This window comes from Saprolegnia parasitica (assembly GCF_000151545.1).
Source record: "Saprolegnia parasitica CBS 223.65 unplaced genomic scaffold supercont2.26, whole genome shotgun sequence".
Classification (NCBI taxonomy): domain Eukaryota; phylum Oomycota; class Saprolegniomycetes; order Saprolegniales; family Saprolegniaceae; genus Saprolegnia; species Saprolegnia parasitica.
In genome coordinates, this window is record NW_012156420.1 from 146618 (window position 1) to 173292 (window position 26675).

Sequence of the window (26675 nt, forward strand, 5' to 3'; positions counted from 1 at the left end):
CGGATCGCTAACGGCATCAGCGAAGGCTCCGTCGCAGTGCTGCTTCAAGGATGGCGACGTCATTCAGCTGCAGTCGGACACGGGTACGTATCTCGGTCGCTGCAACGGCTGCGTTCCGCGTGCAGCTTACTCCGACTCGGCCTTTACACACGTCTCGGATCCGTGGGCGGCGGACGCCGGGTACGCTCGGTGGACGGTCAAGAACGTCGGCAACGGCAAAATTACACTACAGGCCGACTCAGGAAAATATCTCGCGCGCTGCAATGGGTGCGCGCCCACGGCAGTATACCCGGACCAAGCGTTCGTGCACAGCACCGACCCATCGACGCCGTGGACGCAGTGGAAGTGCGTCGACGCGAGCAACGGCAAGATCGGGCTCCAGAGCGACACGGAGCGATTCCTTGCCCGATGCAATGGGTGCGTCGGCGGCGCCGGCTACCCAGATTCCGCTTTTGTCCATGTAAAGAGCTGGTCGGACGGCGCGTACGCGCAGTGGACCGTGTACAAAGCCAAGGACACACCGCAGGCGAGTCAGTGCCCGCTGCCAGCTTCTGTCTTTAGCTGGCAGTCGCTGCCCGGCGACTGGAAATGCCTCACATCTTACAACGGCAACGTTTTTGGTGTCGACACGGAGAACCGAACCGCTTGTTCACGCGCACGCTGAGTGCGACCGCCAATGTTTGAGCTGTCCGAGTTGGATCGTAAAATATCAATATATCAATGTCGATCCCAAGAAAGGCCTGTGTCAAAGCACAGAACACTTGATAGCGCCGCGGCGTCTACAAGACAGTTCAATGAGCACAGCGGCAACAGAAGAGCATCGAGAGCTCACCCGTAATTATCGTGTAGCATTGTGTTCAGCGGAAAGCGTCGGAATCGGTGTAACCCTTCGACATTCGACCTCTGTATTGTGAACGGTGGGGTCCCGTTGACTGTAGTTGGTGAATAGCTGTAGAGAGATCATGGGTTGCAACATGTACAATTGTGGTGCACCGCAGCGATGGTAGGAGCGGAGCAGCTTGATGCAAATCCAAGGACAAAGTATGGGATTTCGCGACCTGACTCTTATAACATCAGCTTGCCCCTTGCGGAAACACTTCACGAAGAGCGCGTCGGTATTATGTGTATATTGATTTCTCGGACGCCGCTGGGTGCAACAATACCATTGATGCACGCCCGTTTGCAATTAGCATGACAACAACTCACAAGTTTTGCGTTGTTGTCCAGACTGGTTTTGTGACTAATGACACTCACAGATTTAACTGTGTTTAGTCCTTCCTTCTTGCTCACGCAACGCGACTACCACAACTCAGCTCGAAACTCAACTGTCATTCGCTGCGCAGCGTGGATGAGTGCACGCTGTCTGCCCCATTTACCAACATGTGAGCTATCACGACGGCGTGTACTCAACATTCCAATACCATCGTCTGATTGGTCGAAATATTTATGAAAATAGTTGTAGCCAATCAAAGCGCGCAGTTCGGCGGGCAGTACATTGGTTAGTCACTGGCGCTGTTGACACCGGAGCATCAACACATCACCTAGCCCGGTTCTATCCACGAGTGTATCTTCTAAAGTTTTGACAAAACCCGTATTGCACACGAAGATGGCGTGCGTCGACACGTACTCGCCGACCAACGTTGGGGTGGGTATGACAGGCTCAAACGCTCATTTCCCAAATTGCCAGCGCCAAGGATGACTCAGCCCGGCAAATGATCTTCTCGCCCAGGGCACGGCCGCCTACCACAACAAGATCAAAGCCGCGGTCGGCGATGTCTTGCCGCCGCTCGAGATCCGCTTCACGGACCTCGCGCTCTCGGCCGACGTTCCGCTCATGACGCGCCAAGAGCTGCCAACGCTCGTGAGCGACGTCACCTCGATGGTGCGTGGCCTCTGCCAGCCGTCGCGGACCGTGCGCAAAGACATTCTGCACCCGATGACGGGTGCGCTCATGCCGGGGACCATGACGCTCGTGCTCGGCCAGCCGCGGTCGGGCAAGTCGTCGTTCCTCAAGCTATTGAGCGGCCAGGTGAACGCCACCAAGAGCCTTCGCATTGACGGGCAGCTGACGTACAATGGTGTCTCGGACATGCCACACTTGGCGCGCTGGACGTCGTACGTGGCGCAGCGCGACGTGCACTACCCGACGCTCACGGTGCGCGAGACGCTCTCGTTTGCTTCGCGCTGCGTCACGAGTCGCGAGCAGCTGTCGGCGGTGCCTCCGCACGCGACACCGCTCTTGGCGTCCATCGAAGCGGCGGCGCCAGACCTCGTGGAGCGCCAGTTGGGCCTCGACCACTGCAAGGACACGGTCGTCGGCAACAGTATGCTTCGCGGCGTCTCGGGCGGCGAGCGCAAGCGCGTGACCATGGGCGAGATGGAGTTTGGCTTCAAGCGCGCGGCGTTCCTCGACGAGATCAGCACCGGCCTCGACGCGGCTGCCACGTTTGATATCGTGTCGGCCCAGAAAAGCCTTGCGAGCTCGCTTCAAAAGACGGTGGTGATCGCGCTTCTCCAGCCGGCGCAAGACGTTTACAATCTCTTTGACAATATTCTGCTCTTGCACGACGGCTACACCTTGTACCACGGGCCGCGCGACGCGTGCATGCCCTACTTTGAGGCGCTGGGCTATCACTGCCCGCCGCACCGCGACGTACCCGACTTCCTCGTCGACATTGGCTCGCCCGACCTGCTCGGTCCGTCCATGAGTGCTCAAGAGCTCGCCACCGCGTTTCGGAGCTCGTCGATCCATGCAGCCATGCTAGCGCGTATGCAGCAGACGTCGCTGCCGCCGCTTTCGCCCATTGCGCCCTTTGCCGAGCCATTTGTCGCCAGCACGATGTTGATTGCGTCGCGCCAGCTGCGCGTTTACCTCCGCAACGCCGAGCTCGTCCAAGGTCGTCTCGGCTTGGTGCTCATCATGGGACTCTTGTACGCGACGACGTTCTACGACGTCGATCCGTCGCAGGTGACGACGGTCCTCGGTGTCATCTTCATGGCGGTGCTCTTCCTCGCCGTCGGGCAGGTGCCGACGCTACCGATTATCCTCGACGCCCGGGCCGTCTTTTACAAGCAGCGCGCGTCGCAGTTCCACCGGACGTCCTCGTACGTGATTGCGCATGCGGCGACGCAGATCCCGTTTGCTTTGGCCGAGACAGTGGTCTTTGGTTCGATCCTGTATTGGATCACGGGCTTCGCCGCCGACGCGACGTCGTTTCTGACGTACTTGCTCGTGCTCTTCTTGACCAACCTCGTCTTCTCAACGTGGTTCTTCGTCGTTGGCGTCGCGTCGCCCAACATGCTCGTGGCCGACCCCGTCGCGCTCCTCTGCGTTCTCATCTTTGTCGTCTTCGCGGGCTTTATCATCTCGGCCAAGGACATTCCCGACTACCTCATTTGGCTCTACTGGATCGACCCGCTCGCATGGTCTCTTCGCGCGCTCACAATCAATCAGTACACGGCATCCGATTTCAACGACTGCGCGTTCGGCGGCATCGACTACTGCGCGACGACCGGCAGCACCTCGGCGGGCACGGCGCTCCTCGAGCAGTACGGTCTTCGCACCGACCGGTCGTGGATCTGGTATGGCGTCTTGTATCTCGCGGGCTGCTACGTCGCCTTTCTCTTCTTGGCGTATCTCATTCTCGAGTACGTTCGCTTTGACGACACGGATCACAGCCACGTGGTCGGAACCAGCTCTATTGACGGGTGCTCTTCCACAGATGACGACGACAGCGCGTATCTCGCGGTGCCCAAGACACCTGCTGTGGCTATATCGGTGGCCCCCCGCGAGGTCGTGCCCGTGACGTTGACGTTTGAAAACTTGAGCTACACAGTGCCCAATCCGACGAAGGGCGAGCCCGACTTGCAGCTCCTCAAGTCTATCAGCGGCTATGCGCTACCGGGTACGGTCACTGCGCTCATGGGGGCGTCCGGTGCCGGCAAGACCACCTTGATGGACGTCATCGCCGGGCGCAAGACGAGCGGCAAGATCGATGGCGAGATCAAGCTCAACGGCCACATCGCGACGGACCTTGCGATTCGTCGGTCGACGGGCTACTGCGAGCAGATGGACGTGCACTCCGAGTCGGCAACTTTCCGCGAGGCGCTCCAGTTTAGCTCCATGCTGCGGCAATCGGACGACATTACCGCTGCCGACAAGCTCGCGTTCGCGGAAGAGTGTTTGTCGCTCCTTGGGCTCGACACGATCGGCGACAAGATCATCCGCGGGTCGTCCGTCGAGCAGATGAAGCGTCTGACGATTGGCGTCGAGCTTGCGGCCGCACCGTCCGTGCTATTTCTCGATGAGCCGACGTCGGGCCTTGATGCGCGCTCAGCCAAGATCGTCATGGCCGGCATCCGCAAGATCGCATCGACGGGTCGCACGGTCGTCTGCACGATCCACCAGCCGTCGGCCGAGGTCTTTGAGATGTTTGACTCGCTTCTTCTCCTCAAGCGCGGCGGCGAGACCGTCTTCTTTGGCGACCTCGGCGCCAAGGCCGTCCATTTGATCAGCTACTTTGCATCGCTCCCGGGCACGCCACCGATCGCAGTCAGTATGAACCCTGCCGCATGGATGCTCGACGTGATTGGCGCCGGCGTCGAAGCGCGGTCGCAAGCGCTTGACTTTGTGAAGGCGTTTGCATCCTCGGCGGAGCGTCAAGCTCTCGTGGACGGTCTTGCGGTCTACGCTGCGCCGCACCCCGAGCTTGAGGCGCTCACGTTTGGCTCCAAGCGCGCCGCTGCCTTCAACACACAGTTGAGTCTGCTGCTGCGGCGCTTTGTTCGTCTCCACTGGCGCACGCCGTCGTACAACAACACGCGCGGCCTCATCTCGATCGCACTCGCCGTCTTCTTTGGCCTCTTGTACAACCGCGTGGACTTTACCACCTTCTCGGGCGCGACCGGCGGCCTCGGCATGATCTACCTCTCGTCCGTCTTCATCAGCCTCGTCTCATTCTTCCCCGTCATGGTGCTCATGGTCGACGACCGCGGCGCGTTCTACCGTGAGCGCGCGTCACAGACGTATTCGGCGCTGGCCTATTTTGTCGCGTCGACGCTGGCCGAGCTCCCGCACGTCTTTGGCTCGACCTTTGCCTTCGCCATCATCTTTTACCCGTTCGTGGGTCTCAGTGAGTCGGTCGGCGCGTGCTTGTACTACGGCTTCAACCTCTCGCTCATGGTGCTCTTCCACGTCTACTTTGGCCAGCTGCTTGCCTATGTGCTGCCAGACGTGGACATCGCTGGCCTCGTCGGCTTCCTCTTCAACTCGATCTTTATGCTCTTTATGGGCTTTGCACCGCCAGCGGCGCAGATCCCGAGCGGCTACCGCTGGCTCTACCACGGTGTGCCACCGAAATTCAGCATGGCCATTTTGGCTGCCGAGACGTTTGCCAAGTGCACGGAGTCGACGCAGCTCGGCTGCAAGACGCTCTCGCACGTGCCGCCGAGTGTCCTCCAAGCGATGGGCAACGTCTCGAGTATCACGCTCCAGGACTACGTCGAGGGCATGTACGAGATGAAGTACGACGACGCCAGCACCAACACGCTCGCAACGCTCGGCTGGATCGCCGGTGTCTTGGTCCTGAATGCCATCGCACTTCGCTTCGCCAACCACCAGAAGAAATAGAGGAAGACTTGTCACATCTAACTTTGTGAGTTGTGGAGTTGATGGCAGTGGGAGCTTGGTATGCGTGGTCCACCCCGTACAAGAGACGCAAAAGCAACATGAGTCCCATGTACGAGACCAACGAACCCACAGAAAATATTGCTGAAAATCAAGGACGACCCATGTATAACGGCATGGCATAGATGCTAAAGTGACTCGTACCATGTCTCGAGGTGCCGCTAGCATCGCCGTGCTGAGTCCCATATCAAAACAATGCATATGGAAACATACCAACACAATGTCGAGCATGTGGCCGCACGCGTGGAGGCGCTCTTCGATGAGCGATGCCTCGGCGTCGTCATCGTCGTCGTCGATGCCGTCGTGCGGCCGCCAGAGACCGACGAGGCTCTCGCGCGTCATCGGGTTGAGCTGCATAGCCGAGAGCACGGCCTTCTGGACGAGCCACGCGTGCTTCTGTTGCTTGGCGAGCGATGTTAAGTACGCCTTGGACGCGCAGTGGCGCAGCGAGAGGTCGCGGTCCTTCTCCATCTCCAGGCAGAGGTTCTTGACGTACGCGAGGACGGGGACGATGCGCAGCACCGTGCTATTCTTTTGTCAACGACACTCGGACTTGTTGCCACAACCAACTACCTCGTGACGTCGTCGCGACCGTCCGTGTCGGGGGCTTCGGCGCCCATGAGCGCCTGCAGCGTCACGTCCGCGTCCTTGGCCGTGTTCCGCCACGCGATGTCCAAACGAGCGAGCTCGGGGGTGAGCGACTTCAGCGCAAACGCGCCCGTGGGGCCCAAAAGATGCAGGAGACCCGCGGTCTCTCGGCACATGGCCAAGAAATCTTGCAGCGGCATGTGCTAGCGGGATACACCATGCGTATGGCTTCGTGCGATACAAGACACATGGATACCTCGGCGTTGTCGACGAGGACTTCCAAGGCCGTCGACCAAACGCTGAGCGAGCATGCTGTCGAGGTTGATGCGCGCATCGCGTCTGCTTCGTCGTCGTCGTCTTCAGTTGGAAACATGTGGTTCGCAGCGAGCTCGCGTTGCATCTACAGAGCCGATGTGGAGTCGTGTCGATCCAAATGGAGGCGTACGCGTGGCGAGAGAGGGGGCTTGGGCGACCCCATGGAGCTCGCGGGAGGCGCGGGTGGCGACGTCAAGTGCGCTTGCTGCAGCACATACGTGAGCAGCGAGAGTGGCAGCGCCAGCAGGAGGACGGTCCCGCCGATGCCGCTGACAACGAGGGTTGTAAACGTCTCGCTCTCTTCGTCGCGGGCCCAGAGACACGTGGCGATGGCCTGCGCGACCACCTACAACACCATGAGTCGAGCGCAGTTGACTCGGGTGTACGAGAAGCACGCAGGTCATGCCAACGCGCGCGACAACGTCGTGGAGCTTGGCGGGCGCCAGCGAATTGTGCCAACGCGCTTCGTGATGGCGTCTTCCGTCGCTCGATGGCGGCTCCATGGGCGCGCAGTCGACCTCGGTCACAACCGCCAGCGACTTGCGCCGCTGAAAGGATCCGCGCTGGAGCTCCGACGGTGTCCACGGCTCGCTGTCCAGGAGCACGTCTTTTCCAAAGAGCTGCAGCACCTCGCAGCGGTAGGCTTCCTCGTCCACCTCGAACGGATTGCCGGTGAGCGTGAGGTACTGCAGCAGCGGCAGCGCTGCGAGTGGCGCCACGTCCGAAAGCGACGGGATCGCGTTGTGGCCGAGGTCGAGTGTCTAGTCCTTTGTCGTTACGCACGTTGTGTTGGACAATGTGTCTATGTACCTGTAGACCGTACATCTTGGCGATGCCCTTGACGCTCGCCAGCGCGTTCGTATGGAGCACGAGCGACGTGACGTTCGCAAGGCTCCGGTGCGCACCGTCCAAATGCAGAAGCGCGTTGCCACTGACGTTGACATGCGACAGCTGCGGACAGTTCTCCAAGTGCGACAGCGACGTCAGCATATTCGAGGACAAGTTGATCTGCGTGAGCGACGGTGCGAGGGCGAGCGCCGCGTCGAGCTTGGTGAGGCCGCAGTCGATGAGTCCGAGCGATGTTAGCGACGACCAGATCGGGCTGCCGGCGTCCGTCGCCTCGTACGGCTCGATGCTTCCGAGGACGTCCGCGACAGAGCGTAGCGGGATGTGCAGTAGCGTCAGTTCGAGGAGCTGCTTCTTGAAGCTCCATAGACCCTGGATCAAGTCGAGGGGCATGCTGTCGAGGCGAAGGTACAGAAGGGACGAGAAGAGGCCGAGGTTGCACTGCGACGGCAGGCAGAGCGAGTCGGGTAGCGTCTGGATATGGAGGTCGACGATGTGGAGCACGAAACCGGCGAGCTTGAGCATCCGCTGCGTCTTGGACATTCCGCGCGGCGCGTCGTCGGTCGTGACCTCCGGCGCGTCTTTCTTCGTCTCCCACTGCAGGACGCAGGTCGCATCGGGACCGTAGAGCGGGAGGAGCATCGCGTAGAAGCAGTGCTCGAGGTAGTGCAGACACGGGGGGTTGAGGACGACCTGAAGCCGCGGGTTGCGCTGGCGGAGTGACTTGCGGTGCTCCTTGAGGAACGCATAGAAGCTTTGGAGGAACGCCTTGCCCGGCATGAGCAGCGCCTCCGTGGACGACGCATCGCCGGCCTCCGGGTCGGCGTGGCGCGGCGACCGAAGCGGCGCCACGGCGGCCATGGGCGACGTCTCGGGCGACGACCCGTCGCTGCTGTCGTCGTCGCCGTTGCTGCTCGAGTTGCTGCTCGCGTACGAGTCGCCCCGCGCCATGGAGACGGTACTGCGCGAGCGTAGCTTCATCTCGGCGAGCACGCTCGTCGCGACCTTCATGGACATGTGCTGCGTGAGGTGCTCGATCTGGTCCGACGGGCTGCGGCGCGGGACCGGCGACGGACTCCGCGGCTGCTCCATGTCTCTCCGGAAATGGCACCGCAAAGCTCGAATCTATTTTTTACGCGCGGTTTTATGCTAGCTGGCAATTTGTATGCGAAATAAAAAAAGTTGGCCGACTGACCCAATAGGATCGCTACTCTTGGTGTTTGTATACCGAGGACCGCGGCTGCCACGACAGGCGCGGTCCTTCGACTGCGTCAACCCATTATACTTATAGCATATTATATCTATTTGTTATATCTACTTAAGGTATTTCCACTGGTCGAGGGTTCGAGACTGCGCATCGCGCAACCCATTGCCAACGAAGAGCTACCGTATTCTCGTCGAACGAGCCACTTTGCGAGCGACGACTCGATCTTGTCGCTCCATCATAAAAAGCAGATGCCGGTGAGCTAGCAAGTGTAGTGAATGCTTCGGATTGCATCAAGTCGACACCCAGAGCTCTTCTACTGGTACTCGAGATAACGAGATGTTCTGGTTCTCATTGGGATGGATCTGGCTTTGAAACGGCGTGGCTAAACAAACGTCTTGAGGAAGTCCTCGTATCTGCACTGTACTGTACGCACGCTGGTGCAGCCCTATCTTGTCCCATACTGCGGAGGACTCCAACAACTATTGGGTTGGAAGGCGCGTGGGAAAGGCTGTCGCTGGACGAGAGCTCGCATGTACCGTACCACGCACGGTGTTTGCATACGCCTCGGACGAATTCGCCAGGTGGTTCATGCGATGATAATTGCACGTCATCCAGTATGAAGAGGGTTCATACGAGCCCATTCGAGAACGAACCTCATTCTCATTTGTGATGTCAACGTCGAAAATCAAACGACGAATGGCGCGTGCAAATCCGCATAATCTGCCGTATATTTACCGTAAATATCCACTACAGTGGACCCCAAATGATATTCTGTTTCTCATTTCGGACATTTCGTGCGGAATTCGGACAAAATAGGTTTTCCAGCAATACACTGTTTCACGTCGAAGCGATTTCATTTCGGATCGATCCGAGTGCAACCTCGGCCTCAAGCTCCAAGTGCCACGAGGCAACAAAGGCCAGCGCTTGCATGTCGCCGCTAATAGCGTCCTTGTGCTAGCCCACGAGAGCTTGCATGGGTCACGCTGGCAGTACCCAGCACTGCTTCCTAAAATACGACCGCAGTACTTAGATACTCCCAACGACCAAGTGCTGGTTGCAACTCCCACGCATTCAGGCGTAGCACTACGTATGCGAACTCTTTTTAAGGAAGATAACGCGGAACACGTTGATATATATAGTACTTAGCGACTAGGGTCATGCTTTCGCGACGCCAACTATCTCGATGCGTTCGAGGAAGAGGACTTTTGAAGAGAATGCACCATAAATGGCAGCACATTACGAGGTGCGCTGGCGCTGGCGTCGACGAGATAGGCGCTTCGTTTCCGCGGGTGGCGGCTGCAAGCCATGTTCGTGCTCGAGGTACGCGAGCACGTCGTTGCAGAGGTTGGCGCACGCAGCCATGAGCACCTTGCGCATGTAGAACGGCGCTGTCGGCTGCGTGACGAGCCAGCGCAGAATGTCGAGCTGGCTGCTCGCAGCGGCTTGGCACATGGCGTCTTCGAGCGTCACCTCGAGTCGATGTGCGAGAAGAAACTGGACGAGCGCGAGGTTACCGCTGTCGACGGCGGCGCGGATCGTCGCCGCGTTGAAGCCGTTAAAGTCCATTTCGTGAAAGTGTCGGATCAAGTCCAAGTGCCCATGGCGCGCGGCGACGTTGAGGTGCTGATACGACCAGCCGATGAAGCCTGCGCGCTGCGCAAATTCGGCGACCGCGACGTGGCCATGGCGACACGTCTCGATCCAGACGCTGCGCATGTTGCACTGAATCTCGAGCGAGATGGCGAGGATCTCGACGTGGTTGCGTATCGCCGCTTGGGTCACGACCTGTGGGTGCGCATAGAGCGTCGAGGATCCGACCGTCCTGAAGTAGTAGCGCGAGTCGATGTCCGGGCAAAAGTACGCATCGAGGAGCCGCAAGTCCCAGCCAAACGGGGCGCGTCCCCACGCAAGATTATGGGTCGTATGGAACCAGCGCAGCACGTCCATGTTGGCATAGTCGAGGGCGTATACGAAGAGGTGCACTTGGCAGAGCTTGAGCAGCTGCGACGTGCCGTAGCGGGCAAACCATGGCTGGAAGCGGGCGTGGTAGGCCTCGTACGGGGCACGTTCGACGTGCACCGAGCAGCCGCGGCAGGCTCTCTTGAGCTCGAACGTCGCCTGCAGGAGGCCATCGCGGAAGCTCGCAATGAGGGCGACGAGGTCTTCCGACCCCAGGACGTGCATCGCGGTCATGGACCTTCTCTTCAAGTGCGCAGATTCGATACTGAGATGTTCAAAACAAGAACTGAGATGGAAACAGGTGTTTAAAACAGTTTGAATCCATGGTTTAAAAGCTAATGTGCACGATGGCTTCGGGCTCGATGCGCCACTTGGTATACTACAATATCGAGCCTCAGCGTCGAATTGTATACATATTGGCTTTGCACCTGAGCGAGGAGGTCGAGGAAGCCTTGCGACGGCAGCGGAATGCGCGGGTTCGAGTGGCCACTGGGCACCCCCGCGCGCTCTTTCTTGTCGAGTTCGCCAATGTAAAACTGCTTCAAGTACCTAGCATTTGGTGGCTCACAAGTCCACGCCAGACGATATATGGATACCGGAAGGCGGCCTTGGACGCGTGGTAGATCTCAAACATGCCCACACAGTCGATGTTGAGCGCCTCGGCTGGAATAAGGTGCGAGCCGCCTACCATGGCGTCGTACTCGTCGTTGGATATGGACAAGAGACAGCCATACCAGGGTGCTCGGGGAGCCAGCGCGTGATATCGAGCACCATGCCGTCCATAATGAGCCACGTGTCGTTGCCAGCGTTCTTCTCGACGACCAGCGAATACGGAATCGCTTGCTTGCGAACGCGCGACGAGAACTCGCCCTGGCGCATCCGGCAGAGGTCCTCGAGGCCCTACACAACACACACGTGGTTGACAAGCTAGACGAGGTAGTACTTTGAAGTAGTACTTGGCAGCCGATCGAGATGGCAGCTTGAAGGAGGCTGTCGGTGACGTTTGGATCAAACTGGAACGGCTCGTCCGGATACAAGACAGAGTGCTCGAGGTAGAGGAGGACGCGATCGAACGTGCAGCAGTCGACGTCGACGTGGATGACGCTCTCTTTGTCCTTATGGACGCCAAAGCCGGCCATGACGGCCGACGTGAGCTTGATGCACGGCCAGAGCAGCTTCTTCTTGACGGGAAACATCTCGTCGTCCGAGGTCCAGACGTCCACGACCTCGCCTTTGGCCGTGATGGGCGCCACATGCGACGTGCGGACATCGTTGATAAGGGCGTAGCTGTCATCGGCCGGATTTTCCTTCGCCAGCAGCACGTTCGTGACCGTCGAGACCTTGGCGCGGAAGACGTTGGGCATGCTGAACTCGGTCTCGTCCGGATCGTCTGCGTCCATGTCGAGGACGCGGAGAAAGTAGCTCGCGTTTTTGTCGCCCAGCATAAGCACGACGCGCTCGTTCTCGGTCACGATCTTGCCGGCGCCGGCGCTAAGGAAGGCGTCAATCACGGCAGCGACGTCAATGGTCTCGGGCGACGACGCCTTGTACAGCGGTCGAATCTCGAGCGAAATCGAGGCCGCAACCGGGTCTTTCGACGCATTGTACCAGCGCCATGTGTCGATTTGGTCGTCGCAGAGCTCGAAGTTGATGAGCTGCTCGTCGCTGCACCAGATCGCATCGGTCGGTACGTCGGCGAGGAAGCGCGCCTGCGCCACGAACTGCGCGTGCGTGCGCGGGTGCACGAAGAGCACGTCGTTGGCCTCGGCCGGCGCGTGGCTCGGATGCAAGTACACGGCGAACGGCGTGTCATGGCGGTAGAGCTGCGCGCGGAACGTCTGCGACGGTGCCGGCGCGCCTTGGCTCTTGAGGAAGGCGGCGTGCGATGGCAGGCGCAGCTCGCCCGCCTGGTTGTTGTTGGCAGCCCACGGCATGGAAATGTGCCACGGTATCCGGATTTTCGGATACAGAGGCGGTCAATGGCGCGCCGGTTGAAGTGGCCACGATCCGCGACGGATGCGACGAGGCGATGCAACCACAGTAGACGTCGTCGGCGGTGTATTATCAACTTCGCGAGGCGCCGTCGACAGCAGTTGCAGTCACCTTGCATGCGTGGTGAGCGACGTGGTATCCAGCTCCGAGGGTTAAGGCAATATTGAAAAGACAACTTGTACCCCGAGGTCCCGCCTTTCTCTCCTCGTATGTGCATGTAGTGTGAGACTCCAGTGCTCGTAGAATAAAGCGCGGGTACACTGATGTATTGCTCTTCAGACAGCCATATGTCCATGGTCACCACGGCGTAAGAGCGCGCCAAGGTCTGCGGCTGTTGGGCGACTCTGAGGGTTTGCCTCCACACAGCGCAGCGCCAGATCTCGAAGCCACGCTGGACACGCCGCCGAGAAGACCGGGCGAAGAGAGCCTTGCAGCACGCGCGTTACGATCATCGCGTCGACCAGCGGCGCCCCCGTGCTCGGATCTCGTTCGAGTGCATACGGGATGTTGTGGGCGTCCATCTCGGCGATGACCATGCCTAGTACGCTGCATATGAGCTCTGCTTTGTTGCCAGCAAATCACTGTACCGAACGAGTAAATGTCAGCGGCGACGCTGTAGCGACCGCCCCGAAGTACTTCGGGCGCCGTCCAGCGGCACGTGCCGACCCCCGCGGTCATCGTCTCGGGCGCTTCCTACTGCACGTCAGCGAAATGATCTAGTAGCTCGGTGATACCACTCGCGCTTCGCCAAAGTCCATGAGCTTGGTGCCTTTGACTGTGTCGAGAAGGATGTTTTGGACTTGAGGTCGCGGTGGAGGATGCTGCGAGCATGCAAGTACGCCAGCGCTGCCGCGACGCTCGTCAGCGACGCGACCTTGAGCGGCCACGGAAACGAGATCGGATTCGTCTTTTGCAGAAACTCGCGCAGGTCTGTCTGGTCCATGTACTCGACCACGAGCCGCAGGTCACCGTCCGGCGACCACGTGACACCGAGGCACGAGACAATGTGCGGGGACGCCAGCGACGTCATGAGCTGGATCTCGCGCGCAAAGGCGGCTTGGGCCGCGGACGAGTGCACATTGCGGAGCGTCTTGATCGCGACGGGTGCGTTCTCGTAGTGGCCGAGCCAGACGTGGCCGTGACCGCCCGTCGAGAGCACGTGGCTGTACGTGATGGCGTCCATCGGGAGCTGCCACGGCATGAGTGCCGTCATGACGTGGCACGTGTCAGTGACTTGGACGTACGGGATGCCGGGCATCGTGACGTTGGTCGGACACGAGGGTGCGGGGAGGTTGTCGAGTGACGAAGCGTTCGTCGTCTTTGTTGGTGTCGGTGCCGCTTGGCTCGGTGGCGTCGACGTCGCGCTGTCCCCTTTGCCGCGATGGCAGCAAAAGAAGCAGCAGCAATAGACGCAGCAGAGAAGAACGAGTACGACGAGCACCAAGAGAACCACCCATACTGTCGGTAGTCCGTCGTCCAGTATGTTGCGATGTCCAGAAGGCGCTGATGTCGCGGGCGTGACTCCAGGAGCATCTACTTGTAATCAATGTCTTGCAGGCAAGCATGAATGGTTGATGTACCTCGAACGCACACGGGGTATTGACCTACGAGCGTCTTGGCGACGGCACTGGCCTCGCACGACGAGCTGTTGGTGATGCCGAGGCTCCCAAAATGGACGCCCGTGTTGGCACTGGCGTTGTATGGCCCGAGGTGTTGCAGCACAGCGTACGAGTCTGCACTGATCGTGACCCGCATCGACGCAACGCACTGCGGACACTGCCTAAATGCAGAATCATGAGCCCTTGCATCTGTGATACTCATACAGGAGTGTAAGACCCTTGCCAAATGTCGTGTTGGTGATAGACGAGATTGCGTTTCCAGACAAGTAGCTAAGGTACACTCTGTAAGTGCACCTTGCAGCCGCGATAATACTTGTCTACATGCGGGTTGCAGACTCAAAATTCACGTTGGCAATCGACCGAATGTCATTGCGCTCGGCCGAGCTATGCAGCCGAAATATGACCATAAGACACATGTGTATAGCACGTGCAAATGTACAAGATGCTGGTGACGCTCGGAAGTGACGCGTCCAGTGTCGTGAGACGGTTGTCATCGAGCCAGAGCTCCGCGAGAACATTGGGTAAACCTTTGGGGATGCGTTCGAGGCTGACATCATTCAGGTACCTATCCACGCACCCTTGAGAGGATGTCCGTAGGACAGCTATATGTAGGGCGTACATCGCGTTGAGGCTCGGCCAGCTGACGCCGTCGAGCTGGCTCGCGTTGCGAAAAAGCGAGTGCTCGATGCCGCTGTCACCATGACATGTCAGTTTTGAAACCGTCACCAGTCCACATGGAAACATACAATTCGGCCAGCATGGGCGGGAGCTGAAAGTTGGCTTCAAACTGGAGGTGCGTCGTCGAGTTTTGGATGATCCTACACCATTGATTAGACCAGGCGAAATTGTAGCGAGACGTACAGCTTTTGTAGAGGAAACCGGCGCAAGTCACCGACGCCCGCAATGTCGGCAAACTTGTAATGGCTGCCACTGCTCGTCCACGTCACTTGGCACAGGTTGTCGACTTGACATACGATGGCGCTCGGCGGACACAGCGACCCGGCCGTCAATACGTTGTACGGCGACAAGAGGTACGGACACGAGAAATCAGTGGCGGCGGCCGAAGCAAGCATCAAGGCGGCGCGCTGCATTTGCTCGCGACTGCGCGGATTTGAAAATAAGATGGCCTGTCGGAAAGCAGCATCGTGTCCAGCTCGAGGTCGTCCCACTGTCAACCCTTCCACCGCGGGATCCTTGGAGTCAAAATGTACGTCGGTTGAGAATCTGCTGATTACGACATACGTTACACTTATGAAGGGCGTAAACGGAGGCTGCCTCGCGTGCTGGTGCCATAGCTACACACTGCTGGACCAAGACTCAGTGAACGCCAACACGAGCCTCGCTCGCCTTCCAGCACCTGCATTCTCATATTCCGTCCCTTGGGGCTTACGATCTTGACACTGAAAGGAAGGATGTGTGTCACAAAAGAGTGCGCGTCCTCGCAGAGTGCTGGTGCCGTACCAGGCGTGCGACTCCGTCGTCGTGGACGAATCGCGTGTGACTCGTAAAGATTTTTCGAGCGCCATTTTGAATCTGATTGCTTCAAGAGAGTATGCTGCGACTGCTGCTGGTGCACTTGCCTCTCGCCCTAGCGGTCGCGACGACCTGTCCGTATGCCAACTCAACCGGCGATACCTTGACATCGGGCAAGTACTGCACGCCCGGCGTCTCGGTTTGCCGCGTCAATGCGCTCTGCAGCGAAGTGTGGCGGTCGGTGAGTCCCGTCACGACCAAGATCACGCGCCTCGCGAGCATCGGCAACCTCTCGTCGTACGAGGCGACGAAACTGTACGTCCTTGCGTTGCTCTCGACCACTGACGCCTGGCGTAGGCTCGTGCAAAACTGTTCAAGTGGGTTTCGTCTTGATCCAACCGCGTTTGCGCTGCCGCCGAGTCTGACAGTCTTGTACGCGATCGCGGATGTGTGTGTGTCATCAGGACGCGTCGACTGGATAGCGGTCTCGAGAACTGTCCCATGCAAGGTCCGATGCCTTCGGTGAGCTGGCCGCTAAGCCTCACCGAGCTGTACGACCTGAAATTTTTGTGGTCGCATCTTTATGACGTGCATCGTCGTCAGCAACGGCAGCTTGGTCACGATTCCGAGAGGGCTCCCGCTCTCTCTGGAGGAATTGTACGCACCACTTTCCCTCGAGGCGATGATTCTTAGCGGCTGCTCTAGTTGGATTGACCAATCAGATCGCCGACTTGATCGACGCGCCCCTCGCCACCAAGATTTTGTACTGAGATACTGCGATTCGATCGTCGTCACTACAATAATGAATAGGTCTGTCGAGCGCAACCAGCTCCGCGTGCTCAAGGACGTGGATCTCACACGGACACAAAAAGCGTGCGACCGATGCGTCTACAGTGCGTAGTACACGATACATGTGTACATCATAGGTACTTTGGCGGAAACCCACTCACCGTGCTAAGCCGCGTTCACTTCTCCAAGAGCCTTCAACTCTTGTACGTTGTGAGCTCAACTGGGTTCACTTTTGACGGCCGCGGTGTAGCAAGTGCAACGGCTGCAACTTTGTGCTTTTTGTTGTCGACACCAAGTCGTTCGAGGCTCTGGACGCGTTGCCCGCATTTGATCCGGCAACGCAGCTCGGTCTCCTCGTCGAGAGCATCAATTCTGACGCAGCCTACTGCGTCAACACTATCAAGGGCACGATCCGCATGCTGCACGCCAAGTACCCTGTCTGCGTGTCGGGTGCGTACATCACAACTGATCGGGGTGGAGAGCCGAAATGCTATTAGATGACGCCGGATCGGTCAAAGGACTGCCCACCAGTGTGACCACTCTCTCGACGCCTCACTGGGGTAAACTTGGAAATACTTTTGCGGCGAGGTGAAAGGTTTATCGTCGACTATGGATAGGGTTGTTTCTGGGTTCCGCCGTCTGGGGGCTAGCCCGCAGCAAAATGAGCGCAATGACGGCGAGGTAACCCATCCAACGTACATGCGTATAGCCCGAAACGAGTGGCTGCTCTAGCTATTACAAAATCTCAAACACCGAGGGCGTAAACTTGGGCCGTTTGTCGTTGCGCACATGGGGCCGAGGGAGCTTCTGAAAGAGCTGCATGGCCGGGTCCATCGGGTCGCCGCGTGTGTCTTCCCAGAGCGACTGGTAGATGTACGTGTGAAGGTCGCTGTAGCGCCGCTGGAACGCGTCAGGGTCTTCCCTGCACGTCATGATGCTTCATTTGGCCATCCGGGCTCGCAAAACGTACCTTGCGGCTTGGTAGGTCGCGAAGAAGCCCAAGAGCTCGTCCATGGCTTCTTGGCGCTTGGTGGCGTCGGGCATGAGTGGCAGCATGCCTGGTACACCGAGGCGGACCGGCGCCTGCGCGTCGTCCGACACGTTGTGGTTGTGCACGTTCAACTAGTCAAAGCATAAGGCGCCACATGCCCACATCCTTCCTACGTGCGAGGTAATGAGGACGCGCCACTCGTCGTGCGTGGCTTCGTTCCGGTGCACTTGGACGTGCATCTTGACGGGGCAGGCCGAGTAGAACGCTCGCAGCTTGGGCTTGGCGGCGTCCACATTGCACGTCTCCTTGATCAGATTCTTGTTCTTGGACATGTTCGAGTGCGAATGCTTGCAGTCGTAGCTACATGGTCGACCCCGCATCAAGCCGAGGTCGTTGCAGCATACGGCGGCTTACCGGACGCGTGCGTGCTTGAACTCGGGTGGCACAGGCGTGAAGTTCTTGACGCGACGCTTGGTCTGCTCGCTGTTGTAGCGCGCCGTGAGCTTCGTATCGCGCGAGGTGTAGGTTTGGTGCGTCTCGCGGGCGTAAGCGTCGAGGTACGCGTGGAACTCGTCCCAGCTCCGGAAGGACAGCCCTTCCAGCGACCGGACGGCGCACTCGACACCTGTGGACGAGAAGGTCGCCTCGAGCACCTCGCGCGCCTGCGCGTACTTGGACTTGCGCTTCTCGAGCCGCCACGACGGTATGCTCGTCTCGGGCAGCGGCTCCATCCGGCCTCCAAGCGCTGCGGCTGCTGCCAATGCGCCAGGAGGTGTTTGATACACCGCTATCGAAACAGCGTTTCTGTTTTATACAGGTGGCGTTCCACACGCGACCTCTGCGCGCGCAGCGGACTTGGCCAAAGGAAAGCTCAGTGTACATAGAGGAGGGATCGTGCAGTAGCAAATGCTACGGCGAGGGCAGTGCATAAGCGATGTGGTTGCCTTCGCTTCGGTGGTTGAAAGCACCCTCGTGGGTAGTGTTTAAAACACAGGACGGGACCCGTTGAGCGTACGTACAAACGTACATTGTAACGTACGTACATCGTACCGTACATTGCATCAGAAATAGCGCGAAACGATCGCGACTTGTCAGTCAACCGCGAGAGCAGCAGCAGCAGCAGCATGGCGCAGCATGTCTTCCAGAAGAGCAATCCGATCTTAGGCCGCGGCAACTACCACGCCAAGCTCACGCTGGATGGGAAGCAGCAGAAGTTCAAGCTTGTGCGGGGCATGATGATCGACTCGTCGCTGCCGCAGCAGCCGTCCATGCTCGCGACGCGCGCGGACAAGCACGACGAGGGCCGCTTCACGACGACTGCGCGCGACATTGGCCAGCTGTCCGAGCTTGAAGAGAGCAAGTTTGCGCCGGCGAATGCGACCAAAGTACGCTGAAATCCGTGCACGTGCGAGCTCATCGAATCTGCAGGTGCTGCGCTTCTACGCCTTCTTCGAAGAGACGGTCGACGAGAGCCCTTCCGAGCTCTTCCGCCTTCGCCGCACGATGCTGCTCTTCTACTTGCGGGTAGAATACTACAGCGGCTCTCGGGAGAAAGCGAGCGTGATGCGGCATATAGGACGACACGATCGAGATCATCGAGAACCGCGTCGCCAACTCGGGCTTGCCCCAAGGCACGTACCTCAAGCGCGGGAAGCTCATGAAGCCCAACAACGCGGGTCATTACCGCTTTGACGATGTTTTTATTGGCATGAACTTTCCCATCTTCGGCCGCATTTTCAAGCTCTACAGCTGCGACGCGTTCACGCGGCAGTACTACGCCGAGAACGCGTTCGAGCTCGCGCCCAACATCGAGATTCCGAAAGACGAATATACAATGACGCGGGACGAGATCTCCAAGCTCTGCGGCGGCGAGCCCGGGCACTTTTACGGCAAGAAGAACAGTGCGCTCAAAACGTTCATGGAGGCGACGCTGGGCAACCACGGTCTCAACAGCGCCAAGAAAGCCAAGTTCCTCGCCAACGCGCGCAAAGTGCTGCACTTTGAGTGCGAGTACGACGACCGGCAGAAGCTCTACGGCGACCTCACGCCGTACAGCCTCAACTACTTCCTCGAGGACGATACGATCGAGATCAAGGAGATCGAGCGGCCCAACTCGGGCCGGGATCCGTTCCCGCTGCTACTGTCTCGCTCGCGCCTCCTCAAAGCGTGGGAGCATGCGATTCACGACGAGCAAGATCGCGGCGTGGAAGAGCCGACGGGCCGCGACGCCTACTACAACGAAGACGACCTCTTCGTCGGCGCCGTGCTCAACGTCTATAGCCGCCCGCTCAAGCTCGTCGACGCGGACGAGTACACGCGCGCATACTACAAGGAGGCGTGGAACCTCGACCTTGCGTCGCCCCAGTACACGCCCCCGACGCCCAAGGAGAACAAGAAGCCTGCGCCGCCTCCGTACACGGGCTACGGCACCGAAGAAGGTCTGTGTTTTGATATCTTGTGGTCCAGCGTGTTCACGGCGACATGTAGACTCGATGGGCTCTGTGACGCATCTGGTGCCCAAAGTACCGAAGAAGGACTTTATCAAGATGACGATGAACGACCACAAGCTCCTGCGCTTTAGCGCGCGCATGGTCTCGAGTCGGCGCGAGCAAGCGGCGCGGCGGTTCATTGTGACCTTTTACTTGGCCGACGACACCATCTCGATCTACGAGCCGGAGCAGCGCAACTCGGGCATCGTGAGCGGGAAGTTCCTCGAGCGAGGACCGCACAAGAGCCCGTCGGGGGTTCGGTACGGCCTCAACGATTTCTTCATTGGGAACGAGCTCAGCTTCAACGCCTACAAGTTTCTCATCTTTGACGCGGACGACTACACCAAGCACTACCTCGGTCTGCCCAGCGCGTCCTAAACCAGCCTACATCTTCGAATACTATCTCAACTCGACTCTACTTTCGAATACAGTATGTACATTAAGTGACGCCGCCACGCTCCATGGCCTTTGTCGACACGCAGGGTCCGACGCGCGTGCGATGTGCGGTATCTCTCACGAGCTCGCAGAGTGGCCTCTCGCTTCGTTACCCACACAATTGCAATGCGAGCTCGAGGGCGACGTCTTATAGTCCGAAATGTCAGATGCGCGAAATGAAATATACGATTGTAGGGAACTAGTGCACAAGTCGCAGTTAGGGCAAGAGTCTATTAGATTAGCGTTTAGGGCTTGCGACGATGCACTCGTCGGGCAAGACGAGGGAGCTGCCGTTGGGTAAGAAGCGCAGTCGAGTCTAGACTCAAAGCCTTGGTGAATTGCTGCGCTAACACACTGTACCTTTTGGATCGGCCAGCGCGCCTTGTTGAGCAAGAGCGCTTCTTTGCCCCGGACTTCGGTCCACGCGTCGTGGTCGGCTTGGAGCTTCTCGGCGCGGGCGGCGTCGACGTACATGGGCGCGTGCCGAGCGATCGCGACGAGGATGTCCTTGGCCGTCGAAAGCGACTTGAGCTGATGGACGTCGACGGCGAGCACCTCGACCAGCGTGTTGGCGACGATCGAGCTAATGGCATTCGTCGCATCATAGTCTCAATCTCAATTGGATGCACCATTTCGCTTTCTGAGAGGCCTCCAAGTACGCTGTCTCGCCAAAGAGCGCGGGCGGGTACAACTCGTACGTGATTCGGGAGCGCGCCTCCGCTCGCTGCGCGCTTCGCTCGCGACAAGGACCGACGGACGTCGAGCTGGGGCGTGGATTTTGCCGGCGCGAGCCGCGGCGCCGGGCGCGTATACCCCAGCGGCCAGCTCGCGTCTGCTAGCAAGTGGTGGAACGGAGCCACGGGCGGCGTCACTGCCGTCGTCTCTGTTGTGCTCTCGGAGGTCTCGGTGTGTCCGTCCGAGAAGGCTTGTTGGAAGCGGCAGATGCCTTTGTAGAGGAGGTAGAGGTGCTTGGGGATGATGCCTTGGGCGATGATGACGGACCCTTTTGTGAACCGCGCGAGGATCGAGTGCGACACGATGTGGCCGAGCTCCGAGTCGGAGAGGCTGCGGAAGACAGGCGACCGGCGAAAGGTGGCGAAGCGCGCATGCTGCTCGAGGATCCACTGCGGCTCGAGCGTCGCCTTGAACACACTTGGCGTCAAGTAGAGCACCTCGGTGCGCTCGTCGGCGAGGTACATCATGAGGTTCGAGACGCTGTAGCCGACGCAGCCTACGAGACTCTCCGTGTCGACGAGAGCGACCTGGATCGCGTACCAAAGATAGCGCCAGCGTGCAGCCGCAACGTGCTGGCGGTCGCGACGACTTCGTGGGCGCTGAGCTTGAGGTTGGCGTGGACGCTGAGCGTGCCGCTGATGCAGACGTAAAAGGCGGACGGCATGGCGGCAGCGAGCTCGAACGCGTCGCCGCACCGAATCACGGTAAAGTTGCTGGCTTGGCAGACACGACGGACGACGTCGTCGGGCATCCGCACGAAGAAATCGAAGCTGCGGAGGACCGCGGCCATCGTGTCGAGCATGTCGTCTGTGCGCTCGCCAGATTTGGCAAAGAACCCTGCCTTGTCGACTCGCGACTGACAGAAAAGCGCATCGAGCACGCCTCCGCGGAGCCCCAGGGTCTCGAGGAGGCCGTCAAGAGACGCGTCGATCGTATCGTCGCTCTGAGACGCGTCCAGCTGTGCGTACGCGACGCGGGCGTCGTCGAACCGACCGAGGCGCCGAAGAATGAGCGCGTAGTTGCGAAGGTAGGTACGGTGACCATCCCCCGCACTCGCTCTGGCGCGCTCGACGGCCGCCAGCGCGTCCTTGTCGCGGCCAAGCTTGAGCAAGGCGACACTTGCATTGAAGTGGGCCTCGTGGCACTGGGTATCGATGGCAGCGGCGGCAGTAAAGTCGCGCAGCGCAAGCTCGTGGTCCCCGAGCTTGTCGTGCGCAGCCCCTCGCAGCAGGTGTGCCCTAGTACACTCTCTAGCGTGAAAATGTGGCACCGATCGAGCTGTGCACCATTTTGGAAGGTTGAACGGCTCGGTCGCGAGGGCGTTCGAGCACCAATGAATCGTCATATCGAACCGACCTTGCGCGTAGAAGAGGTAGGCCTTGTTGAGCCGGCTATCGGCCGCTGCACCCAGCGGTACGGGATCCAACGCCAAGCAGTGCTCCAGCAGCGGCTCCTGGCAATACACTGGTGAGCCCATAGCAACGGTGGGCGGCTCGCAGTATGTCGTACTTGGCACACGACGGACTTTTCGGGCTGCATCCGTCGGTCGTAGTCGAAGGCCTGCACGACGGCTGCCACTTTGTGCGGATGCGTGTACACGTTCTTGTTGATGTCGTCGCGCGTCGGCTTGGGCACGGGCGTCCGTTGCAGGTCCGTTGGCAGTGGCGACGGCGCCGGCGTCGCCGCGAGTCCCAGCGCCGAGTGCTCGACTTGCAGTGCGGTGGCGACTTGGGCGCGCTTCTGGACGAGCATTTGGCGGTCGTAGATCTTGGTGTCGACGACTTGGAGCATCGGGTCGCTGGGCTGGCAGAGGTTGGCCGACGACGACGACATAGACGCGAGTGCGCTGCCTCGGCGTGCCACGATCGACGAGAGCACAGAGTTCGACGTGCCCGACTTGAGCGCGAGCGACGAGCGACGTCGCGCCTCTTTGGACTCGACCTTCTTGAAGGTGTGGCACTCCTAGAACAGGACAAGTTGTCCATCCTCTTCCTGTTCTCATGGATCGCGACACCTTGTCCACAGCGCCCAACGCCCCGATGAGCTCGAGAAGCCGATCGCGCAGCTCGTGCGATGTCAGCACACTGTCGTCCAAGTGCCCGAACGCGCCGCGCTCAAGGCACGCGCGAAGCATGGCCTAGCGCGCATGAGATACGATCTCAATATGTAACTATCGCACGGGGTTGTCTTCGTCGAGGAAGCGGGAGGTGCCGAGGACGACCGGGATCGCTACGCCCTTGTGCCGGAGGGCGTCGAGCATCGTCATCGCCGAGTCGCGCCCGATGGCCGCACGCACGAAAATCAGGTGCACCGTAAACAACTGGACAACCTGGAGCACGTCCCGGACCGAGCTCGCGAGGAGCACCTTGAAGGCGCCGTCGAGCTGCAGCGCGAGAGCGTCACGGCTAATATGGATGAGAGTCGATTCGAGTCGAGTGGAGGACTACCGGTGCCGGTTGTTGTCGGCGAGGAGGATGCATTTGCGCGATGCGAAAGGCGCAGAGTCGGTCGTCTTCGCCCGCACGTGCTTGGGCGTCGCCTTGTGGCGCACGATTTGCTGCAGAAAGAGGCGCGTCGTCGAGTAGACTGCTTTGTTGAAGACTTCGTCGACGGGGGCGTTGTGGGTTCGAAGCCCGTCCGCCACCGAGACGCCGTCGCCGACCGAGAGCCCGAGCGCCTTGGCCGACGCCAGCACCCGGCACTCCCGGCTTGTCTTGGCCGGCATCCTTTATTTAGACACTCGAGACTATCAAATCGAAGCGACGTTAAATTAGAAAGACGACTACTTGTCCGCGAGAAGCGACTCGAGCGCCTTGGCCGCCGCACTGAGCACTTGACTGTTTTCGCTCGACGACGTGGCCTTCGATTCGTCTGCAGACGCTTCTTCGACGGCGCCGGAAACGGCCTCGGATGCGGCAGCGTCCGGCACCGAGGCAACGTCGACGTCGGCGGGCTCAATGGCAGCGACAGAAGGGATGTCCGAGGTGGCTTCAAGATTGCTTTCGACAAGCGCGCTGTCCGAGACGGGCGCCTCGATCGGGGTAGCCTCTTGCACATCCACAGAGTTTAGGACAACCGGCTCATCGTCGGAGTCGACAACCGGCTCGTCGTTGGTTGTCGCAGAGTTGTCTTCCGTGGGGGCGCCATCGGTTGTTTCTGTGACGTTGAGAGGCGAAGTCACGGCCGACGCGTTGAGAGCGTGCGCCGTGACGCTGGTGTACGCGCTGAACTGCGTGACAATGGCCACAAGTGCCGCATCTTGCGATGCAGCAATTTCGGGCGCATCGTTGGCCGCCACAAGCTTGGCATCTGGTGCATCCTTGGTGGCTTCCAGATCTTCCTCCTTGGCGGCTTCCGGATCTTCCTCCTTGGCGGCTTCTGGATCTTCCTCTTCGGAGGTTTCCGGCTTATCCTTGGAGACTTCGTCCTTGGTGGCTTCCGGCGCTTCCTTGGACGCATCCGGTGCTTCGGGTGAGGCTTCAAGCGCCTTGTCCATGGCTTGGTCGTCGTCGGTGAGCAGAGTCGTGTGGTTGCGTTCGGGTGCGCTGTCGTTGATCTCGGACTTGGAATCAACCGGCGTAGCGATGACATCAACAACTGGAACGACGGAAGTCGACTCGTCGGCTGCATCAACCACGTCTTCGTCCTCGGCGGTGTCAACGATGGCGGTCTCGTTGCTCTGGGATTCAGCCTCGGCGACGGCGACGGACGCATTCGAAGAGTCGATGACCGCGACATGGACATCCACAATCTCGCTCGAGACGTCCGTGACCACCTCAACGACGGCTGCCACCACGTCGACGACTTGAGTGAGCTCCGTGGCGTTTGTCGCGGGCTCGGCGGTCGCAGTGGCATTGACGTCGTCACGCGCAGTTGAGCGCACAACCTCATCGGCTTCAACCGTCTTGGATTCGGGCATATCTTCTTTCGCGCCAAGCTCGGTCGTTTCATCGGCCGGCGTCGCCACGTCGACGACGGCTTGCTTGACCTCGTCTACCGTGTCTTGCTTGACCTCATGGACAACGGGTTGCTTGACCTCTTGGACAGCACCGTCCTTGACCTCGTCGACCGTGTCTTCCTTGACCTCGTCGACCGCGTCTTTCTTGACCTCGTTGACCGTGTCATTCTTGATGTCGACAACCGTGTCTTCCTTGCTGTCCTCATCTTGTTGTTCCTCTTCGACGACAACTTCCTTGGCTTCAACAACAACGTCGTCGGACGCTGTGACAACTTGTTTTTTGACATCGACGACGGGTGCGTCGACTTGGGCCGACGTCGATGCGACGTCGTCGTCGTTGTCGCGTTCACTGTCTTTATGTACGTCACCGAGTGTGTCGTTAACAACGCTCGTGGCTGCACCAAAGCCCGCACCTGTCGGTGCTTCGACCTTGACGTCGTGACCGGTCGAAGCTGTGGCGTTGACCGAAGCAGCAAATTCCGGAACGGGCGCGTCGACGGCGCCATCCGTGTTGACGTGGACCGTGACCACGTCGTCGACGATGGCCAACGTGGTGGTTTCGGGCGCTTTCGTCTCGATTGCCTGGATCGGCTCGATTGCCTGGATCGGCTCGATTTCCTGGATCGGCTCGATTTCCTGGATCGGCGCGATTTCCTGGATCGTCTCGACCAGAACGTGCATCTCGCGCGTCTCTTGGGCGACAAACGAGTAGAGGTCGAGGCCATAGACGTGCTGGGCGGCGCCAACACCGAGCGTGACGAGCCAGATGCCAATCATCGCAAAAAACGCAGTCTTCCACGCCGACGACGCGGCCTTTACAGGCGGAAGCGACCGCGGCTTCTCGACGGGCTTCTCGACGAGTTTCTCGGGCTGCTCGGGCGACGTCGGCTGAGTCGACGGCGCCAGCGCTTGCATCATGTTTTGCTGCAGCGCGGCGAACTCGGACATGGCGGCCTTGACCGAGGTTTCAATCTTTTGAGCGTCGACCGAGTGGCGGCGCTGCGGCGACCCTTTGCTCACCTCGATGCTCTTGAGCTGCTCCATCATGAGAAACTGCGTCTGCTCCGTCTGCTGCATGAACGACTGGAGCGAGCTGCGGAGGTGCGTCATGTCGTTCGAGAGAGGCGCGGCGCTTTTCTGGGACGCGCTGCGGAGCTCCATTTGCAGCTGGTCGCGCTCGGCGAGGATGCGGTTCGTCTCGTTCATCTGCTTCTTGATCATCTCGTTCTTGATCGCGTGCTCGTTTTGGAGCTCCTTGATGACGTCCTCCATCGTGCGAAGCTGCGACTGGACCTTGTGCACGAGCGACGCCATCTCGATCTCTTGCTTGCGCATCTTCATGCGCGAGAGCGAGTCCGAGACCTCGCTGCTCACGGCGCGCAGCTGCGACGCGCTGCCCGCTCGCGAGACGGACGAGAACGCCCGGCCAATGTTCTCGGCCGTCAAGAGCGGCGTGTCCCAGCCAGCATCGAGCGCGCTCTCCGAGTGGCACTCGCCGTGTGTCTCTTCGTCGAGTGCGACCGTGGAGCCGGTCGACGAGCGAGCGGCGCCGCCTCGGTGCGGCGGCCGGCCGCTGTCGGATGCGACCGCCAT

At 59.5% G+C, this 26675-nt stretch overlaps 9 protein-coding genes across 9 annotated transcripts; 3 read left to right on the forward strand and 6 right to left on the reverse strand.

Moving 5' to 3' along the window:
• Positions 1–1606: 1606 nt before the first annotated feature.
• Positions 1607–5629, forward strand: SPRG_07166 (hypothetical protein; the record flags this gene model as incomplete). Its single annotated transcript, XM_012345960.1, has 2 exons — positions 1607–1645; positions 1730–5629. The coding sequence occupies 2 exons, from the start codon at positions 1607–1609 to the stop codon at positions 5627–5629; spliced, it is 3939 nt and encodes a 1312-aa protein (XP_012201350.1).
• A 131-nt stretch (positions 5630–5760) lies between these two features.
• On the reverse strand, positions 5761–8554 carry SPRG_07167 (hypothetical protein). The gene is made up of 7 exons (XM_012345961.1): positions 7400–8554; positions 6976–7350; positions 6720–6935; positions 6531–6674; positions 6260–6477; positions 5900–6212; positions 5761–5847 (listed from the first exon to the last, which is right to left on the reverse strand). Exons 1-7 carry the CDS (start codon positions 8525–8527, stop codon positions 5815–5817), a joined length of 2427 nt encoding a protein of 808 aa, XP_012201351.1. The 5' UTR covers positions 8528–8554; the 3' UTR covers positions 5761–5814.
• Positions 8555–9878: 1324 nt separating this feature from the next.
• Positions 9879–10826, reverse strand: SPRG_07168 (hypothetical protein; the record flags this gene model as incomplete). Its single annotated transcript, XM_012345962.1, has 1 exon — positions 9879–10826. One exon carries the CDS (start codon positions 10824–10826, stop codon positions 9879–9881), a length of 948 nt encoding a protein of 315 aa, XP_012201352.1.
• A 75-nt stretch (positions 10827–10901) lies between these two features.
• On the reverse strand, positions 10902–12535 carry SPRG_07169 (hypothetical protein; the record flags this gene model as incomplete). The annotated part of the gene is made up of 5 exons (XM_012345963.1): positions 10902–10980; positions 11030–11150; positions 11198–11285; positions 11336–11501; positions 11558–12535. The coding sequence occupies 5 exons, from the start codon at positions 12533–12535 to the stop codon at positions 10930–10932; spliced, it is 1404 nt and encodes a 467-aa protein (XP_012201353.1). The 3' UTR covers positions 10902–10929.
• A 316-nt stretch (positions 12536–12851) lies between these two features.
• On the reverse strand, positions 12852–13776 carry SPRG_07170 (TKL protein kinase; the record flags this gene model as incomplete). Its single annotated transcript, XM_012345964.1, has 4 exons — positions 12852–13131; positions 13181–13286; positions 13328–13414; positions 13450–13776. The coding sequence occupies 4 exons, from the start codon at positions 13774–13776 to the stop codon at positions 12869–12871; spliced, it is 783 nt and encodes a 260-aa protein (XP_012201354.1). The 3' UTR covers positions 12852–12868.
• Positions 13777–15764: 1988 nt separating this feature from the next.
• Positions 15765–16971, forward strand: SPRG_07171 (hypothetical protein; the record flags this gene model as incomplete). The annotated part of the gene is made up of 7 exons (XM_012345965.1): positions 15765–16000; positions 16043–16117; positions 16168–16236; positions 16289–16342; positions 16496–16558; positions 16612–16677; positions 16725–16971. 7 exons carry the CDS (start codon positions 15765–15767, stop codon positions 16969–16971), a joined length of 810 nt encoding a protein of 269 aa, XP_012201355.1.
• A 93-nt stretch (positions 16972–17064) lies between these two features.
• On the reverse strand, positions 17065–18196 carry SPRG_07172 (hypothetical protein; the record flags this gene model as incomplete). The annotated part of the gene is made up of 5 exons (XM_012345966.1): positions 17065–17120; positions 17174–17396; positions 17445–17596; positions 17639–17825; positions 17880–18196. The coding sequence occupies 4 exons, from the start codon at positions 18194–18196 to the stop codon at positions 17210–17212; spliced, it is 843 nt and encodes a 280-aa protein (XP_012201356.1). The 3' UTR covers positions 17065–17120; positions 17174–17209.
• A 351-nt stretch (positions 18197–18547) lies between these two features.
• Positions 18548–20408, forward strand: SPRG_07173 (hypothetical protein). The gene is made up of 4 exons (XM_012345967.1): positions 18548–18850; positions 18894–18989; positions 19042–19903; positions 19953–20408. Exons 1-4 carry the CDS (start codon positions 18590–18592, stop codon positions 20330–20332), a joined length of 1599 nt encoding a protein of 532 aa, XP_012201357.1. The 5' UTR covers positions 18548–18589; the 3' UTR covers positions 20333–20408.
• A 219-nt stretch (positions 20409–20627) lies between these two features.
• On the reverse strand, positions 20628–26675 carry SPRG_07174 (hypothetical protein; the record flags this gene model as incomplete). Its single annotated transcript, XM_012345968.1, has 11 exons — positions 20628–20705; positions 20750–20972; positions 21019–21125; positions 21148–21620; positions 21665–22362; positions 22411–22577; positions 22634–23086; positions 23139–23261; positions 23304–23529; positions 23572–23850; positions 23911–26675. The coding sequence occupies 11 exons, from the start codon at positions 26673–26675 to the stop codon at positions 20628–20630; spliced, it is 5592 nt and encodes a 1863-aa protein (XP_012201358.1).

Bases quoted from the DNA above. Each gene is read 5' to 3' on its own strand.
- SPRG_07167 (XM_012345961.1), bottom strand. From the start codon at position 8,527: ATGGAGCAGCCGCGGAGTCCGTCGCCGGTCCCGCGCCGCAGCCCGTCG. The intron at 7,351-7,399 runs GTACATAGACAC...ACAAAGGACTAG, and splicing joins CCAAGATGTACGGTCTACAG to ACACTCGACCTCGGCCACAA. The intron at 6,213-6,259 runs GTAGTTGGTTGT...ACAAAAGAATAG, and splicing joins GGTCGCGACGACGTCACGAG to CACGGTGCTGCGCATCGTCC.
- SPRG_07173 (XM_012345967.1), top strand. From the start codon at position 18,590: ATGGCGCAGCATGTCTTCCAGAAGAGCAATCCGATCTTAGGCCGCGGC. The intron at 18,851-18,893 runs GTACGCTGAAAT...TCGAATCTGCAG, and splicing joins CGCCGGCGAATGCGACCAAA to GTGCTGCGCTTCTACGCCTT. The intron at 18,990-19,041 runs GTAGAATACTAC...TGCGGCATATAG, and splicing joins TGCTGCTCTTCTACTTGCGG to GACGACACGATCGAGATCAT.